Below are 18,879 nucleotides of genomic sequence, written 5' to 3'. Positions count from 1 at the left end.
TGTCACTGACTTGCTGAGTGACCTTGGGTAAGTCACAGCACCTCCCCACCCCCCGTGCCTCAGTTTCCCCATGTATGAGATGGGTGTGCCCACCGTGCTGCGTGGCTCAGCGAGTTAATGGCTGAACTCACCAGTACTATTAGTCCTTACTGTGCCTGTGAGGCCCTTGTGCAGGGTGCACGCTGCCCAGCAAGTAGCAGAGTGGCCCAGCTCTCCTGCTTGTCGAAACGAACTGTTCTGCTGAGCTTGGGAACTGGAGCTGAAATGTTGTCCCTGTGACATCAGTCTCTCCTCCCCAGGCCCTCAGCCCCCTAGGGAGGCTGCCTGGCATGAACGTGGCTGGGCCATGTCGGTGCCCCATACCACCGCAAAGCCGCTGCCCCTTGTTGGCTGGGAGTGGTGGACTTGGCACCTCCGTGTTGTACTCAGTGTAGGCAGCCAGCCCTACCAGCTAGGGTGGGCTGGTTCTGGCGAGGTGACATGTCCATTCCTGTGGGCTGGCTCCTAAAGTGCTGAGACCCAGCTCCCCGGGCCAACCCTACCGCTGCCCGTTCTATCTTTGTTCCAGGCAGCAGCGAAGACGGTGACAGAGACTGAGCCTGCCCACATGGTTGCGTGGAGGTCTCCTGGTCTCGGTGTCGGCCTCAGGGCCAAGGAGAGAGGCTGAAGGACGGGAGCCAGGCACAGCACCCGGGCTCCTGGGACCTTGCTCTATTTTTCTAGGCAGATTTTATCGGAAGGATTTTGTTTGCTGCTAGCCGGACTCGCTCCCGGTGGCACTGCAGCGAGGCGGTTGGTGATGACCGTGCGTGTGCGTGGGTGGGTGGGTGCGTGCGTGTATAAATATACATACATAAATTATAGCATTTAAAGGGTAGCGCTGTGACCTTGCTAACATCACTGAGTCGCCACGCTGGCCATTTTGCGACCCAGCAGCTCACACCTCGTAGCTTCTTGCCCCGCGTCTTCCCTGGCTTCCTGAGACGAGTCCAGACTCACCCTGTTCCTGTGCCCGACTTGCTATTCCTGCGCTTTCACGTCAGTAGATGGGCGGGGCACTCCACCCATGCTCTCTGCTGCATGGGCACTTGGCTTTTTGGTCACAGGGCACTGCCCGTCTTTGGTTATGGTCTTCCGCCTCCCTGCTGGGTGTTCGTAATCTTTCACTCGCCCCCTCCTCTGAGCACTGTTCTGCCTTCTGCTTCTGGAGCTGTTGGGACAGGAGGGCCCAGGATGGTGACAGCAGGGCTTGATGGTGTTGCTGAGGTCAGGAAGGAGCCATAGCTACGGCAGTGGCAACGCGGTCCTAGCACAGACAGCCCACGTGCCTTGGCTTGGGAAAGAGCCGTGGAAAAGCTGGGGAGAAGGCCTGGGTGGAGGCCAAACCCCCTGAGTGCCGCCCACGCCCTAGGCTGATCGCTGGTGATTAGAGGAAGCTCTTGACATTTATTTTTCTGTGATTTACTTTTCCAGAATTCTCTTGCTAACAGCGCTTGCCCCTTGCCTCTGATCTCCGGCTCCCCCGCAGGGCGTCTGGTAAGAGCCCCCTAGGAGCCGCATAGTAAGGGCAGTTTGTTTGACCTGTCCTCCTTGCGGTAGGCTGGCGTGTCCCCCCACCTGCTTTTCTCCCAGTTGTGGCCTCCCTGGGTGGGTCCCTGCCATTCTTCTAGTGTCACTGAAGCCCAGGTGCGGCACCTGCCTGCCCCAGAATTATCGCTGAGTAGAATGGTACAGGTCCAAGGACAGGGCTGGGCTGGGAGCCAGGCATTCCCAGCTTGGACACGCACTCCCTTGACTCCTCTGTGGCCTTAGGTAAGTCACTGAGTCTCCCTGCCTCAGTTTCCCCATCCGTAAAATGGGGATAATAATACTTGCTTGCCCTGCCTTGCAGGAGGTGATGTGAGGATGGCAGCCTTAATGCCTAGCAAGTGCTCTGTTAAGTGCTAAGTATTATTATCTGGCCATGTTTCCTCCCTGAGGGAGTGCTGTACCCTAAGGTGTTTGTGATTGCTACACAGCAGGGTTTTGCTCATATCGCACCTGTAAGTGGAGCCCTCTTGGCATCGCACCCTGTGCAGTGGAAGGCAAGGCCAGGGCGCGGGAGCCCAGTGCTCTCCTTGGGAATGGGGCTGGCAGCACGGTGCCTGGCACCAATGGGCATGGCCTTCGGGGCAGTTTTGTGCCAGACATCCCAGCAGGTGGTGCGTGTCCGGAGAGCTGGTAGCCGTGTGCTCCTGAGAGGCATCACGTGTGTCGCTAAGCGGGGGAACTGCCATCTGTACTATTTTTGTAAAACCGAACAAAGCTGCTGTCGACTGAACGAACTCCAATGTGATGTAAGTTATTGTTGCCAAAGAGTTTATCGCGGGGCGAGGTCTCTGTTGTTTTTTATTTTTATTTGTTCGAGGCTTAGGATAATTGTGCAATTCCGACTTCCCGAAGGAAAAGAGACTAAATGGAGCAGAGAGCAGCCTCGAAGTCAGGGGTTTGTTTCCTTTTGGGCCTATAGACCAAACGCGGAGGTGAGAAATCAGCCCCCCCATCACTGGCCTTGCCCGCTGGCAGTCTCTGGGGAGGGCGGGGGCGTGTGGCATCGCTGTTTGAATTTGCTTTGTTTTCGATCCTGTCGTGCCTGGGGAGTGCTGTGTGTTTGGCGGAGGTAGCAAACCGGGCGCCGTGCTTAGCGCGCCCCCCCCCCCCCCCCAATGTGCAATGGCGCTGGCTTCCATGGGCATTTCACTCTTGGATTGTGACTGTGGGGCATGAAAAGCACTTTAACTTCTCCCTCCATCGGCTCCTCCCCCGGGTCCCTAGCTCTGCTTGCCTCCCTCTGCTCCTGGCTGGGTTGTTTCCCCTCGCATTGCCCCGGCTACCTGCATGGCCTGGCCCCTGTGCAGCGAGGTCGGTGGGTTTGCCAGTGTAGGAAGGCAGGGCCGCGGTGTGACCTCTGGAGCAGGCGGTGCCAGGCTGATGGCCCGGGCCCTGCTTCGCGCTGGTGTGAGGGATGCCCGGGACTGCCATTTGCACAGTCACCGTTCGGAGGGGTGGTGGGAGTTCTGCACGTGCCGCTGGGAAGTAAGAGGCTGTGCCTTGCCCCCGCCCTGATCGCAGCTCACCTCGGCCTCCCCAGCGGCCCAGCATCCTCTGCCGGCCCGTGGCTTGGACTAGCAGCCCCAGCCCCTCCTGTTCCACGGGGCACGGGGGTTGCTGGATGCACGTCCATGTGGATGTGCAGTGACCGTTCCTTCAGGCCCTGTATGGGCCAGCCCAGAGACCGGGCCCTCGGCTTTGGCTGGGCCATACACACTTCCCGCTATGTGGGGCTCAGACGGGGCAGAGGCCCTGGCCCCATCCCTCTGCGTGAGTGGTGACTGCACCCGTAGCGATGGCGAAGCCCTGCTCCCTGGTCTGCTGCAGCGCCCTCTCCCCAGCCAGGACAGCCTTTCTCCCTCCAGGGCGGAGTCCCAGGGGCTGTGTCCTCCACTGCCAGGGGCAGCCGGTTTGATTCTTGCCATGTTGCTCTTGCAAGCCTGCGCCCACCCCCAGGGGAGCTCACTTACCGCTGACCACTTCTTGTCTGCACTGCCCATAGCATTTGGGGCTCCACTGGGCAGCTGCCTTTGTTTGCTGGAGACCAGGGCTGGCCCTTCACACTTGCCTGCCTCCCTTTTACGGAAAGGCCAAGTGCTGTTGGCAGGGGTTTGGCTCAACACTTGCAGACGTTAGGACCAGGCTAACCCATTTACACCTGTGTCACACTCTCCAGCAGCATTGCATGGAGCGTGTGGGTGCTCGCTGGCTCACCCTGTCGCTGCCACGGGGGAATGTCAGCGTCCCAGCGCACAAAGGGAGCCGCTGGCTCCTTGGTGCTTTTGCGGCATGACGGATTGGTCTGCACAGCAGGGATGCGAGGCCGAGTGCTTTGCTGGCCCTGGGGCTGCACTGCTGGAGTGATGGGAGGCAGCTGAGCAAACAGCCGGGGCTTGGAGCAAGAAGCGATGCGCTCTGTCCCCAGGACACCAGCCTGAGCTTGCTGAACCTCCATGGGTGCAGGACTTGAGCCCCGTGTTCTGGCGCTGACCATGGCCAGTGCCAGCTGTCTTAGAGGAAGGTGTAAGAACCCTGGAGCAACAGCTGTTGGCTGCTCTGCCCCCCAGGTTGGGGCTCGGCGAGGCTCTCGAAGCTAGAGAGCAGCTTCAGCCCTGAAGCCGCTGATGTCAGATCCCTGCCAACATTTCTGGCAGCATAAATGACAACGCTGGCTTGTCTGGCTCCCTAGCCATGCCCAAGCCTTTCTTGACTGGTACGTTTGTGGGCTGCCCGACTTCCCGGGGCTACAGGCTACTTACACCGTGTGCAGAAAATATTTCCTGTTCGCGTGCTTGACTTCTCCACCAAGGAATGGGCCCTTGTTCCAACCCCTCGCGTCGCTAGCCCCGTCAGTAGAAACTTAGCGTTGGCCCCTCTTATTTGTCTCCACGCTAAGGAAGGGCCCAAGCTGCACTGCGCGTCTGCTGAGACCGCTCCTGGCCCTGCCTCAGTCTCCTTGCCCTCCTCTGGCCCCCCCCCCCCCATGGTCTGCTGTATCTTTTGGCTGGAAGTGTAACGAGCACGGTCCACAGGCTCCAGATGGAGCCACCCCAGTGACTTCGATTAGAGCAGGAGTTCTCAAACGTCCTGCACCGCGACACCCCCCTCCCTGCTGACAACAAAAATTACTACATGACACCGGGAAGGGGGAACCGAAGCCCGAGCCCTGCCGGGGTGAGGGGGTAGGAGGGCAAAGCTTGAGGGCTTCAGCCTGGGCGGTGGGGCTCGGCCCTTGGCTTCAGCCCCAAGCCCCAGCAAGTCCAATGCCAGCCCTGGCGACCCCATTAAAATGGGGTTGCGATCCACTGTTAATAACCGCTGCATTAGAGTGTCATCCCTGCGGCTGTAGCCTAGGCCTTATACAGCCCTCCAGTGTGTTAGTGCCTGACTGCAGCTGCGCAGGCCCTTGTGCTGTGGACGCCGATGCCCGGCGCTGCGGGCTCAGCTGAGCCAGTTATTCTGTCACCCAGCGACCTGCGCAAGGCGTTTCATTTTTTTCTTCCCATGCGCATTCCAGCCCATTGCATTTGTCAGCGTGTTCCCCTGGTGTGTGTCGGGCTCACGCTCGCTCCCGCTCCTGTCCCATCCTGACTAAATAACTTCCCGTCAGCTGCGTAGTTCGCTAGCTCCCTGCTCACACACCCCCCCCTCCCTCGCCAGCTTATTAAACACATCACAGGCCTGAGGCTGGTGCCGAGAGGCCCCCTGCTCTTAGCCTTGTGCAGTGATGCAAAGGAGCCATGCACGCCTGGTCTGTGCGGGCAGGCGCCGAGCCATGACAACACTTTGCTGCTCACACATCAGGACCCTGCCCCCAAGCGTCTTTAGCAGCCTCTTGTGTAGGACCTTGTCAAAGGCCATTTGAAAGTGGAAATTAACGGTCACCTCTGGACACGTTCAATGAATTCTAGAGCTAATGGCAGCCTCAAAGCCTGAGCAGCTGGGTTGCTCCTGGCCCTTGGCTTATTCCCTGTCCCATGACGGTCAGAAACCCCCGGCTGGAGCACCAGCAGCCCAGCCCTGAGTCAGCAGCTGCATTTATTGTCGAGCAATATTGACTCAAGTGCCAGCAGCCCTTTGCCACTCAAGCAGCTTACCGCACTTCAGTGCGCCACGTGGGCGTGAACTGGTGCAAGAGCCAGTGGCTGCCTTGCACGTGGGAAGACGTAGGCGGAATAACAGTGAAAAGACTCATCAGCATTTAGCGTCGCCTGAGGCCCCTTTATTTCAGCACACGGTCTTGCCATGTGCTGCTCTTAAATATTCATCAGGGCTGGAGCAGCTCAGGTGGCTCCAAAGACTGAGCACGGGGCGGGGGGGGGTGGTGGATTAAAGCCCGGATGAGTACTAAGCAGGTGCTTCCTTGCACCATCAGCTTGGTGTGGTGTTTAATTAACAGCCTCACCGCCTTGCCAGGGTGATGGGCCAAGGCATCGTCTGCTGCCCCAGCTGAAGCTGACTCAGCCCACAGTGTCTTGGCACCAGCTCACCCTCCCGTTGCAAACAAGCAGGGAACTGGGTCTTGGGCCTAGCGCGCCTGTCCTCCCCTGGCTGCAGCATGACCCTCTGGGGCTTTAATCCTGAGTCTACTCCATGAGGCATTTGTAATTTAACCCTTTTTTAAAACTGCTGTCCTTCTTCGCTTGTTTGCTAACCCGCTCAAGGCTGCACCTGGAGCACCGACATCCTGTGTGTGTGTGAGCAGTCACCTTCTTCTCACACTCACCTCCCCCCCCCCCCCCAACAGCACCCTGGGTGGGGCAAGCATGGTGCCTTGCTTCCCATGTGCACACCTCTCCTCCCTGCTAGCACAGAGTAGAGGCAAACTGAAAATAAGCTAAAATCCCCTCCTGCCCTGTGATCCCACCCTGGCTAGGCCCTTCATGTGCAACCACATCTGGCTCATTATTGCCTAGACCAGGGAGCTGCTTTAGCTGCAAACTGCCTGCTGCTTCTCTTCCCTTGGAGAAGTAAATATTTTGAATTAGTGGCCCCTCCCCACCACCTGGGAGAGTTTTTTTTTTAAAAGGCCATGGCCCCGGTGCGCTCAAGCCCTACAACACAGCTCACAGCGGGAGGGAGCTGTGCGAGGCAAAGCAATGGGGGATGTGTTGAAGCAGCTGGTTTGGGGTGAGGGAGCCCCATGGCGCAGGACAGGGGCAGCAAAGAGCAGCTGCAGGGGAGCTTGGAAGAAGCAGTGTTACTACTCCCACAGTAACCAGCCTCCCATGCTCTCTGCCCCAGCCAGGCAGGGAGTCAGGCATTGGAGGGTTTCTTTCAGCATGAGGTAAGTTTTGCACTACTGTGGGTGTTAGCCACAGCCCTGCTCTGCAGAGCAACGCACCCCTGGCTGTCTAGGCCTGAAAGGTGCCTAAGGCCAAAGCAGGTGATGGGAGGTTAGCTAATAACTGTGCTGGGTGCAGGAACGGTTAATCCCTTTTCATCTCCCCGTCATTCCTTCCTTCTGGCTCTGGGGAAAGCTAGGGGCAGACCCCCAGGGTTTGGTCTATAGAGTCAAAAGCATCTGCCTCTCTGGGGCAGCATGAGGCCAGAGCTGCATCTTGGCTATTTTTTTTTTCCAATCGAAAGGCTAGTACATTGTATATTTTATCAATACGGGTCATAATTGCTGTATTTTTTATCAGTGCTGATTTCCATACAGCTCCCAGCATGTGTGTCAAATATCATTGGGCCAATAATAAAGTTTTTAAAATAGCGGAACCAGACTGCTCTTCCCATCATTCCCCTGGGCGGGCTGGGGGCCAGGGCAGCCGCCTTGGACCAGAGCCACTTGTGCTTATTAACATGGCTTAGGGGAGCTGGGCTGGGAGGAGGCATTACATTTTCTAACCCCAACTGTCTGCAACCTGGCCTGGCCTCCCTGGTGGGAGTTGGAGGGGATTTGGGAGAGCCCCAGCTCTAGACTTAGGTAAGTAACGTTTTTCAAAGCAGGTTGGTAAGGAAGCAATTTTGCTGCAGCTCATTAACACTGGAACCAAAAAAAAAAATCCTCCTTGCCTGGAAGTGGAGCAGAGCTTGCAGAAGGGGGGTCTGCTGCATCCTCCAGCTGCTGCGAATGTGCTGTGACCCTGGCAATGAACAGATGCGCCTGAAGGAAGAGAACTACAGCCCCTGAAGCCCTGCTCCTTACCAGCTGCAAGAGAGAGACGCCAATTTCACGCGGAAAAGAAGAGTCATGCACCAAGGCCAAGGGTTTGTGGGGTTTATTGCTCATAAATTACTTTTCAAAAAATAGCAGTTTCAGGGTACATGGTGCAGCTGCTGGCCTGACTAGAAAGCGCAGGGAAGCAGCCAGAGCGGTGGCCCAGCACCTCTACCGGGCCATGCTGGTTGGGAAGCGAAGCTTGGTTGCCCAAGTTCAAAGCGCTCAGGCTAAGCAGGCTCCTCCAGGCGAGGCAGCTGTTCTGGGAGGGTTTGAACAAGTGCTGGGAGTAGGCCAGGCAGTGCCGTGATGAACCACCATTGGGAGCAGCCCTCAGCCCTCCCTGGCACGTGGGTTCACCCACGTGCACGGGATCCAGTGCATTCGCACTGTTGGGAGGGGAGCAGTGACCAGTCCTGGGCAACGACATCACGATTCGGCTAGGCTCCGAGCCTGTGGGCCAGTGACTGCAGTGCCGGATGCTGTGCACAAACCCTCTCGCTCACGCCCCAGGAAGGCACAGTGTGATGGTGGGCACCATATGGAAAGCTCCAGGACAAAAGACCCACGCCCAGCGCCGTTAGGATGGGGCGTGTCCCAGCAGAGCCCCATAGCTGCGCCAAGCTTCTTGGTCCCATGATTTCTGGGAGGCCAGGTTCAAGTTCACTCAGGGCCCATTTGCACAGCGGTTCTGAGTCTTTGGTCCACCCAGGGAGGAATTAAGGCAATATGGGGCCTCAGGCACACCACGGCTGGAGCTGTCCCCAGGGGGTGGCAGAGTTAAGCTGGAGTGGGCAGCTCACATCGATTGGTTCAGGCTGCCTGCACACTCAGGCAAGCACCAGCACCACTCCTTTACATTTTCAGCGCTCCCGGACAAGATGCTGGGCTCATCCTAGGCCTCTAGCAGTTGCAGCCCTAAACCGGGGACAATATTGCTTGTGCCTTTATCTGGCCTTGGCCCACATGAGCCAGTTACTGCATCCGCAGGGCTGCAGCCTGGCAGAACTTCACTCATGGAGCTGGAAAATGACCAAGTGAGCAAGGACTGGGTGCAGGGACCAGGCCCAGAGAGGACTAGGACAGCAGAAAACAGAGGCCGGTCACTTGTGCTGCCCCTCGTAGTTTCCAGGGTGTTTTATTTGTGCTTGGCACTGCACGGGCGCCTAGTTCAGAGCCGTGCAGGCTCAGGGCTTGTCTACGCTCAACCTGCCGCCGGGGGGGAGGCTGTAATGCTTTGCTGAGGCTGTTCCCTAGCGCCACCGCCTTGAGGGGCTAGGCCGGTTTAAACAGCAGCCCTCGGGCACCAGGGAGTTTTCATACCTCTGAGCGACAGAGTTATGGCCTCGCGTCACCTCAGTGAGAGGAGCCCGCCCAAGCCCTCACGGCTGCTGCTGAAAAGCAGGGGAAGTCGCAGTGCGCAGCGGCAGAGTTTGAGACAAGACCATTGGACAGATTAACCCCACGGGGCAGTGCCATCCAGCTTCACCCACAGCCGTGCAAGGCAGCCCGGGGAGTAACTGGAGCTTGGGGCCCACTGCAGGGCTCAGGCGCTCCCCTGCCTTCAGCGAGATGTCTCCTCCAGCTTAGAGAAGAGAAGCTACGGCCAACAGTGGAGAACTAAGCCAGCATCCCTAGGTGGGGCGAAGGGCTCAGAGCGGCTGCAGCAAGCAGCCATCGATTAGAGTGGTCCAATATACTTTCCTTTACATAAAAATACGAACACTGGACTCTGCATTTGGTTTCGTTCGCTATGCGGCGTAAGCGGATCAGGGGCTAACCGTACAGCGCCATAAAGCACCGGCAGCCCTCGTGCTCTGCGATCTAGCAATTTTAAAAAAAGTGCAAATGGACAAACACTGAAGAGGGCAACCCCTGCCACAGGCACTGTCTGGGCTTCCTGCCCTGATTTCTAATCTAGCCTGTGATGGAGCAAGGCAGGGAACGACCCAGGCCCGATGCAGGTCCTGGTCATGCAGGTGGTGAAGCTTTCTTCCCCCCTTTCTCTTCCCTCATCCTTTAGGAAGGACACAAGGCGGTGGCTGCTGCACAGGACCCTTGGTGCAAGCTCTGGGGTGGAGCCGAGATGTCTACGCCGAGCTGAGGGCAGAGAGGCAGACCTGAGCAGCAGCGATCTTAGTAACAAACAAGGGGGAAGAGAGCTCAGCTAAGACAGAGGTTTCTCAATAAAGAGCCTGACACCTGCTCTTCTAAAACATACACAAAGCACTTGTGAGAGGAGCCTGGGCTTGGGACTAGAACCAGGCCCTGGAAGCATTGGTCTACAGCTGCCCCAAGTTCTCAGCCAGTCACTTATAGGGGCCTGGAAGGCAGATGCTAGTGACAGCCGGGGAAGTAGCTACTAGCATGGGGGGTAGCCTCAGGGACTTGGAATGTTTGCAGCCCAGAACCTTTCAAGTCGCACAGACCCTCCCACCTTCAGCCCCGAAAGCTGCCTGCAGCTGCAGCTTGTGTCTTGCAGGTCTCTGGCAAGTGACATTTGGTTAGGACAGTGTTAGGGGGGCATGGTGCACCCTCCTGCACCTCTCTTTCCTCTTCCCCATGGTTTCACTGCACACGATTACTGGGAAGAGGGTGAGTATTACTGGTCGCCTCTGCCCAGGGGGTGTTCTAGGGTGAATAGTACCTGACAGAGCTAAATGAAATATAGACACTGCACCAGGTGGGTTGAGTGTAAAACCCATTGCAACTGTTTGGCGGAAGTTCAGCAGGCCTGCCCGGGAGCAGCTGAGCCAGGCTCGGCAGCCCTTAGCCCCGAGCAGCAGGGTGAGGGAGGACACCGGCGCTTTTCATGGCTCCGCTGTTCCACGGGCTAAGAATCGCTGCAGGCCCGAAGAAGGGAATGGGCCAAGGCTTGGCCACTCGCTGCCCTCGTCAGCTCTAAACAGCATCAGGGTGGGTTCTGCAAACCTTGGCTGTGTCTACACTGCAGGGAGACATGAGCCTGTCCGCCTGGCTCCACGGAGGGGTGTTAATAGGGCTTATGCTAGCACGAGCTGCGTAGACCTGACCCACACCATCCACCCCACTAGGGGTAGTGCGTAAAGCTGTGGGCCTAGGCCAGGAGTCTCTGTCCCAGTTGCCCTGCAGACATCCTTTTAGAGGGCTGGGGTGAGGGTTACACCGCCCTGCCCTGTATCTTGCTCCATGTAGGAGATAGTCCATCACTAAACCTCAGGAGAGCTGAACAGGGCGGGAAGATACAGGCTGGGAATCCAGGGCCGGGACTGCTGTTACTTCCAAACCTGGAACGAACGGTAACAGAGTTTAACCCCCTTGCGCTGAATACACTGGCTCTAGAGGAGACTCCATCAAAACACCAGCTTTAGCTCTTGGCTTCCACGCAGCAGTAGCAGGTTTAAACGCAGCCTAAACATAAAGTTCTGGAAAGACAGACTTGCAAACAAGGAGGCTACAGTGGGTCAGATACAGCAGTGCAGGCGGGAGGTGCTTGCTGGCTCCAGCAATCCCAGGGATCAGCTGATGAAGGGAGCTGACCTGTCGTTGGTCACTGTTGGTTTCAGCTGGATGTTGGCAAAAGGATTTCTGCAGAGAGAAAGGAAGGCACCGGTCAGCGGGGGGAGGAGTGTATCCACTGAGCAGGACAGCTAGTACAATGGGACAACAGGACAGCAAGAGAGACAACCTGGTGAGGCACACACAGCTTTCCCTAGGCAGCGTGGGCTTTGAGAGCAGCAAACACTGCAGCAGGTGAGAGGCTGGGCACACGCTCCTGCCAGGCTGGCTTTGCTTTTAGTGTATTCGAAACCTAACCACACATAGTGTGCGAGCAGAACATACTGAGTCCCAGCATGGCAGGTTCTTTCCGCCTCACCTCGCTCACCCACTGGGTGGCACTTCTTTAAGAAATGGGTGAATGGACTTATTCTGCTTCCTCGAACAAGAAAAACCCCTTAGGGCTAACGCTACAGCGCTGAATTGTCACAGAGATTTCTAGCATGGGTGGTTTGTACTTGGGAGAGGGAAGCTCCTCTCAGCATTTAGAGACAGAGAAAAGTTTTGAGGTGATCTGGGGAGTGCAGGATTGGTTCCTATGATACTCCTACTTGTCCGGGCTATTTTTAAAACCCTAAAGGCTGAAACCTCCTCTTCTTCAGATTCCAGGGAGCTGGGGGAAGCCCCAATGACCCCTTCCATGCATTAGGATCAGGACTCCTGGAAGTACAGACCCATGTTCCTTTAACAGAGAAGCTGAGGGATTACAGTGACATTCTACCTGATCTCAGCCCCCAGGAGTGTGACAGTTGTGATGGGAGAGAGGAAATATAGAGATTGAGGAGTCTGGCTGTATCGCAGCTAGTTATCACTGTGCACAGGACAGACTCTCGGAGGGTAGTCAGAGCTCAACTAAGCCTCATTGCAGCAGGAAGGATGGTGGTTTCCACCCAGACAAGCCAGCTGGAGGAAGCTCACTGATTTATCTTGGCATGTGATCTGAGGGAGTTTCACATCAGCTGAGCTGAGCATGCAGCTGAGCTGAGATTTGCAAGGGGAGGTGGCATGAAAGGAGACACCTTAATTTGGTCGGACCAGACATTTAAACAAAGACATTCCAGTTACAGTCCTTTAGCCACACGAAAGAAACGCAGCTTAGTTAACGCTTCAAAGACACACATGCTGTGTATTACATCTTATACGCACAGCTGGCTGGCTGATGCGTATTCATGATCTTTATTTATTAACCCCTGGCACTTGTATTGGCCTTGCAACTACTTGATAACCAAGCAGGGTGCTCATGCCCTCAGCAGGCCTCCCCTTGCTGGAGCTCTGGAGACCCCCCACCTGGGATTTTCAGCTCACTCCCCCAACTGCATCAGCTCTGGGCACCCCCTGAACAGGCCGAGGAGTCTGTGCAGAGAACCAGGTGGAGGAGAGGAGTCAGCCAGAGCACTGGGGAGGGGGCCCTTAGCCTTGGCCATTTTCCCCCTGGATGGCTCCTCAGCCTGGCCAGCACTAGGAAAGAGCACAGGAGATTAATAAAGCAAAATACAGATTGGCTCTGAAAACAGCAGCGCAAAAATACCCTCAAGGAAAAAGGAAGAGTCCTCAGGGCCCCACCTGCCCCATCCCAGGGCCTTTGTCTGCTCCTGCCCCGGAGCCAGTCAGTATTTGCAGACCACCCGGGGGGGTTTCCTACACCACACTACATTACCGACAACAACTCTGCAGACAGACAGCATCAAACACATTCTCCTACCAGGCTTAGAGGAGACACGAGTCATGGCTGGGTAGGATCCGTCAGGAATGCAACTAGCTGACCACCACCCAAGGAGCGGAGAGAACAGCCACACCTCCTGCCCGCTTGCTCAGGAGATGCTGACTTCAACTGACCCCTCTACCTTGGGTCATCCCTGCTCCTGCCCCCCTAAAGGCAAGGCCACTCAGGCTAATCCAGGAGACCCTCCCACAAGAGGACAGGCTGCTCCCCTACTTTATTACACCCTTTGGCTTCCAACCCCTTTGGCACCAGTGCGGGGGGGAATCAAAGAAGGTCAGGACAACTCCCACCGAAGCGTGCCTGGGTGGAGGTCAACGTACAGCTCTGAGGGGATGAAGAGAAGCTACTGCAGTGCACAGACCCCCGTGGGCTGCTTCCCACACCCGGTGGCCGCACTCCTTGGGTATGTGCAGGGCTGCCAGAGGCTGGCAGGTTTGGGATGCACTTCAGGATGTAAATGCTAGGGCAGCTCCAAGGAGCTCTTTGCATGCAGCTGCACCCCCCCCAACCCCCCTCCTCTAACCAGCTCTGTCCTGCCGCTCATTCCCCGTTCCAGACCAGGGCTCTTCTCCCTTCCACCCTGCACATTGACTAGTCCCCCCTGCTGAGCCCATGGGCCAAGGAGGTCTCCCCCCACCCTTCCCCACAGGCTTCAGAGCCCGAGCTGGAACATCTCCTCAGCTAGTTTTAGGGCCGTAGCGGGAGCTTGCAGCTGTACACCTGGGTGCTAAGAGAGGCTGCTATGGGGTTTCCCCCCATGGTGTAGATGTACCCATACACGGTGCTGAGGGTGTTGACCAGAGATCCTATTCTTGTTTGACAGGCTGGGTGAGGCAAACATGGGGGGAAAAGCACAAGTGAGGTTAAAACTTGGCACAGTTCAACAATTTTAGGCTCAACAGTTACTTGCTAAAGAGCGAATGCTGCCTTCAATCTCCTAGCCCTGCTGGAGCGGTGAGGCACCCAGGAGCAGCGTCTCTCACTGGGGCACAGAGACCACTCAGCATGAAGCCACGAGAGAGGTTCCTGGTGGAGGGGGAGGGATCTTTAAGGAGCTTACTTTCGGAGTACCTGAATGTTGAGTTGCTTCCTCTGAACTGCAACCCCTCTCAGCTCTGAGGGCTGCACATCTGTGCCCAGAGGCCCTGGCGGCAGACAAGGAGCCTTGGAGGGTCCCCTCAAGGTCTTGCTCGGTAACACTCCCAGCCTGGCTGCAAAGCAAGAGCTGGAGCCTTTCTGTGATGCTGGTCCTCTGCTCCTCCCCCCCTTTTCAAGCCGGTGCTCCAGGGTTTCACTGCCGCTCCCTGCATGCCCTCAGCAGCTTCCGCAGCCCAGTGTCGCGAAACACTCGGTCTAGCAAAATGTAACCTAAGGAGAAGCATCCTGACCGGTCCCCACAGGGGTCAGGTGGGCTGGAGTGCGTGTGTGTAGGGGGCTGGGGTTCAGGAAACCCGGGACAGAGCAGTTTGATTACGGCTGAGAAATACAGGGGGGTGGGGGAGGAGGCTATAGGAGCAGGGATCTGGCCCTCCTTTTCTCACTGTGATTCTCTGGGTTATCCCCACACTCACCAAGCAAACACACGAGTCAGCAGCTGCCCCACCGCTCCCTGGACCCGAGAGCAGGGTAGAGGCCTTGCTGGCCAACAAACTACTAGTACGAAGTCTCTGTTTAAAATCCAGAGCTTCAGCCCCCAGCACTAACCCAGGAACAGTGGCTCAGCCTTCCAGCAGTGCTACGGGAAGGGTAATCGCTCCTCTCCCCAAGGCCCAGCTGCCCGGTGCAGCACCAGCTCTCCGCTTTACATCGTGGCTTGGTTTCCGGCAAGAAGATTAACTCCCTGTTTTCAAGCCAAAGCGATTCGTTTCCCACCTAATTTATGCAGATTCTCAGGTTACTTTTTTCCTAGAATGCCTGGAGAATTGATTTCACATGAAAGAAATGAAAAGGTGACTTACTGACTCACCGGGGATTATTTAACTATCTTTGTTCTGGCAAAGCAGAGAGGTGGATCAGAGCCTGCAGCACCCGCCCCCCAAAATCTCAGACTCAAAAAACAACAACTTCAGGATTAGGGGGGAAGTGCAAAAAGGTATCTGGGGTGAGACTGGAGCTCCTGGAAGAGGCTAAAACCAGCAGGTGCTATGCAAGGAAACCTCCCCTGCCCTCCCGCCAATGCTGCTCACTGCTAGCCTCCAGGACCCACCCATACAACAGCCCTTGGCAACTGTGAACAAAAGGCCACCAATCAGGCATCCAGGACTAGATGGAGGCTACCAAACTAACGGTCACTGTACCAAAGCCAATGCTGACCCGCGGCTCTGCAGAGTGGAGGGCAATGAACATTAACGGTATGACCACCCCAAAACCACCTGTTATTTAACTGAAAATGCAGGTTTTCTAACCCTACATGTCAGACGCCGGGGAAAAGACCGTGCAAAACGGCAATGAAGTGCCAATCACCGGAGGTGCGTCTGATGCGGTGAAAGTCAATGTGACCCGGTGACAGCAGCAGACACTGGGACCCACTGAAAACCTAAAACCAAGGTGGGTCATTATTTAAAGGGGAGAATTCTAAAAAGCAGAAATAGGCCAATGATGCTCATTGCCCAGACATGGAAGCATGAAACCAGAATGCTGCACCTGCCCTGCCCCAGCAGTGCGGGAGGGAGGGGGTGGAGACGGGGCAGGCACTATGCATCGAGCCGTGCAGATATAAATGTGGCTAGAGAGACGGGCACATGGAGCTTTATACGGAATGACAGTGTAGGAAGAGGAATCCATTTCAGGAGCCCCAGGGAGGCAGAGAAGCTTCCACCAATGGGTTCAGGTGCAAGTGAGGAGCTGTGCTCTGAACTGACTGGCATTGCCTGGCCATGGACATTGGTGAAGGACAAGTCAGTGCCCGTCCAGCGTTTGCACTGATTGATGGTCACAGTGAGCAGATCAATGACCCATTTTTCTCCCTCCCTCATCAATTCATTAGTATGGTGCTGAGCCCCCGGCTTCGGGCCAGTCAGTACATAGCACTGCAAGAACGAGGGGTTTGGCACATAAAACTGTGAACTTACTAACTAGTCAGGGACATCAAAACCTGGCCACTTCAACATCGGGGCTGTAATGGAAACAAAAGGCAGTTTGTAGGATGTGTTTAATACGCACACAGCAGCCTTAGTGAGAAATAAAAAGGGTATTTGGTTAAGGAGAGAGAAGCTAGGCTGGGAGCCGGCTGCTCCCCTGGGATTTGCTCCACTCCCAGGAGATGTCACTGGCTGGGTTAACATGCTTCTTGAGACACAGGATGCAAAAAAGAAAAAGTTGTATTTGTTATTAATAATTATCACTGATACAGCACTTAAAACACAAACTCTTCCTCATCACAACCCTCTCGTGAAGATTGCAATTAAGTTAGATCCTCTATATGCCAGCCATGGGAAAGTTACCCTGCAGCATTCCCACCCTGCACTGGACTCTTCTCAGAACTCAGACTTTCCCCTTCATTTAAGTTTGCAGAGAAAAAAAAAAAAAAAAGACGATTTACTTTCAGTTAACAGCATTCAAACCTCCTGAGTGACACCCAAATGCAGTTTGGAAAGAGCTGCATTTGGTTTTGTGGTATTACACACAAGCCATATTGCAAAGCAACTAATTCTAGGTTTATCCTGTACTGGAGATCAGCAAGCCATTCACCTGCAACAGCGAGCCTTTCAAGACAAATCAAGACACTGGCTTAGCGTCGGGACTATGCATTTAAACACTGTTGCAGCTGCTTTCATTCAGCAATGGACTTTAATGCAAGCTGCCAGACCTGAAAACTGACCAGAGAAACTGTGCAAGGAGAAAGGTCATTTTCTGGCCCTCCAATATCATGGGGAATGGGAAAAAAAATATGGCAGAGGCAGTCTGGTGATTGGTCAGTGATACAGGCAGGAAAGCTGAAAAAACCACCAAGGCCCAACTCAATGCAATAAATAAAACTTTTATTCAAACAATAACTCAGTACAGGGCACATTTCTCTTCAGCTTTTAAAAAAGGTTTTCAGCACTTTACAATCTTCATACAAGTTTTGCTAATTTTCTACATTCATTCATTTAGCACGGAATATCCTGGATTAAAAATCTTTAGCAAAATTATGACATCAACACAGGAGGTTCTTATTACATATGCCCATAGTCTATTATAGAAAACAAACAAAAAAACCCTTTTCTCTGTGTGTGTGTGGTGTGTGTGTGTATATATGTGTATTGCCAGCAATGTCCTAGTAAACAGGCATGTAAAGAGGTTTTAAAAATCACAGAAAGAGGAAGGGTGTACAACTTTGCAATGAAGAAGACTTTCACCGGAACTGAAAGGGTTAAGTCTGTACTCTGGGTGTGAGCCACTTACTGACTTCTCCGCACTCAGTGATTGAAGAAGCAATACCAGTAGCCATTAATTCCAATCCTACCGTGTTTGTCTCTAAAGTTATCAAGACACACAAAGAAGATTGACAGGATTTAGGAAGTTAAACACTGGAATTCTTCTCCCCTCCACCCCACCCCAAGAAAAACCAAACCAAAAAACAGTTGTTTTTTAAAGTCCAATTTCAAAATGCAAAAGTCTTTGGATTGCTCTGGCAAGCTGCATAATACCATGATTTATTCCCCAGAGCACGAGCGTGAGGTAACAATACCTCGCTACAAAATATACAACAAAAGAAAGAATGAACCTTCCAACAATGCTGGTTGAGTCAGCCCTGGTGGTTTAATTAGATGGAGCAGAGTAACTGTCCAACCCCCACCAAGAACCAACTATTTCTATCTGAGGTCTAAACCTCGGCACTATCCACTTTTCTTAAAGCAACCTTGTAAAGTTTGGTTGAATTAAAGTGGATGCCACCCAGAGAGGGAAATGACCAAACCTCTCTGGCATCTACACCTGCCTTCCCCTTACAAACAGGAAATTGGCATCTGAATGAAGTGGAAAAGATAGTTAAAGTAACAGTACGTATACCATAGGCCATGCATATTTGTTCAGTGTTGGAAATGGTTTCTTCCATTTTGTTAGTACAGTGTGGCTCATGTTAAGCCTCAGAAAAGGGATAGTGCATCTTTGAACATTCACAAAGTACAAAAACTGGTTCTGCCCAGTAACTGTAAACTGCATCCAGGCTGCTCCAAAACTTAGCACACACAGTTTGGCAGTTTCCGCTCTGAAAGGCTTCACAAAACAAGGGCATTGTAAACATCAGGGAGGGGAAGGTAGCAGCACCATGGTTTCCTTGGATGATCACAAGAGTTAAAAATCCAAACTAAGAAGAAGTAGAAAAGGAGAAAAGAAAAGAGGGAAAGAAGCAGAAAGCTCTTCAAAGCAGCAGTTGCCATTTCTAGTCAGGTGTCCTCAGACAGTTGATACCAAAGTGCCATTGCCACTGTGGAATAGAAAGCACAGGAAGACTGCCAGACTGCACCTCACTGCAAAGAGCGTCAGATGGACAACAACAAGCTTATTGCAATGCAGTATCCCTTTTCTGGAGCTCAGGTTAGTCCTCTGTGCCCTCACTTTACCCTACAACTTCCCTAAAGCAGGGGGCTGAGAACACAGAGCGCATTACGCTTTTGCTTAAAGCGAACCATCTCGAGAGCTCTCGGCGCAACTCCTGCAGCTGCTCCAGGCTTGACTTCTCTGGGTGTTCCCCAGTGAGGAAGAGGAACCACACGCAGCCCTGGCGTTCGGGTTCAGATCCTACTCATCACAACTGGTTGCCATTTCACTCACAACATGACAAAAAAGTGGGAGGTTTCTCCTATTTTTAATTTAGAAATATTTCAGTTCCTCCCACCAATGCAGGGCTCAAACTAACGAACCCCAATCCCAGGGCAAGAGG

At 54.4% G+C, this 18,879-nt stretch overlaps 2 protein-coding genes across 7 annotated transcripts in view; one reads left to right on the top strand and one right to left on the bottom strand.

Annotated features, from left to right (window-relative positions):
* Positions 1-7,307, top strand: part of AATK (apoptosis associated tyrosine kinase) — a 64,160-nt gene extending 56,853 nt beyond the window's left edge. For all 3 annotated transcript variants that reach the window (XM_037913882.2, XM_043527739.1, XM_037913883.2), the window contains one exon: positions 569-7,307. In XM_037913882.2, the coding sequence (XP_037769810.1) occupies positions 569-597 (29 nt within the window). In that variant the 3' untranslated portion in view covers positions 598-7,307. The remainder of the gene's footprint in view (positions 1-568) is intronic.
* Positions 7,308-10,307: 3,000 nt separating this feature from the next.
* BAIAP2 (BAR/IMD domain containing adaptor protein 2) overlaps positions 10,308-18,879 on the bottom strand; it is an 86,103-nt gene continuing 77,531 nt past the window's right edge. The window contains exons 14-15 of one of the 4 annotated variants that reach the window (XM_037913892.2): positions 16,085-16,128; positions 10,308-11,320 (exon numbers count right to left, since the gene is read on the bottom strand). In XM_037913892.2, coding sequence (XP_037769820.1) covers positions 16,101-16,128 — 28 coding nt within the window. In that variant the 3' untranslated portion in view covers positions 10,308-11,320; positions 16,085-16,100. Of the gene's footprint in view, positions 11,321-16,084; positions 16,129-16,976; positions 18,424-18,879 lie in introns of those variants that run through there. The other 3 variants (XM_037913889.2, XM_037913891.2, XM_037913890.2) reach the window with 3 other exon arrangements.

The sequence above is a fragment of the Chelonia mydas genome, chromosome 14 (assembly GCF_015237465.2).
Source record: "Chelonia mydas isolate rCheMyd1 chromosome 14, rCheMyd1.pri.v2, whole genome shotgun sequence".
Taxonomy (NCBI): domain Eukaryota; kingdom Metazoa; phylum Chordata; order Testudines; family Cheloniidae; genus Chelonia; species Chelonia mydas.
Note: the sequence above shows the minus strand (reverse complement) of the source record. Positions and strands in the feature narration are given on the sequence as shown.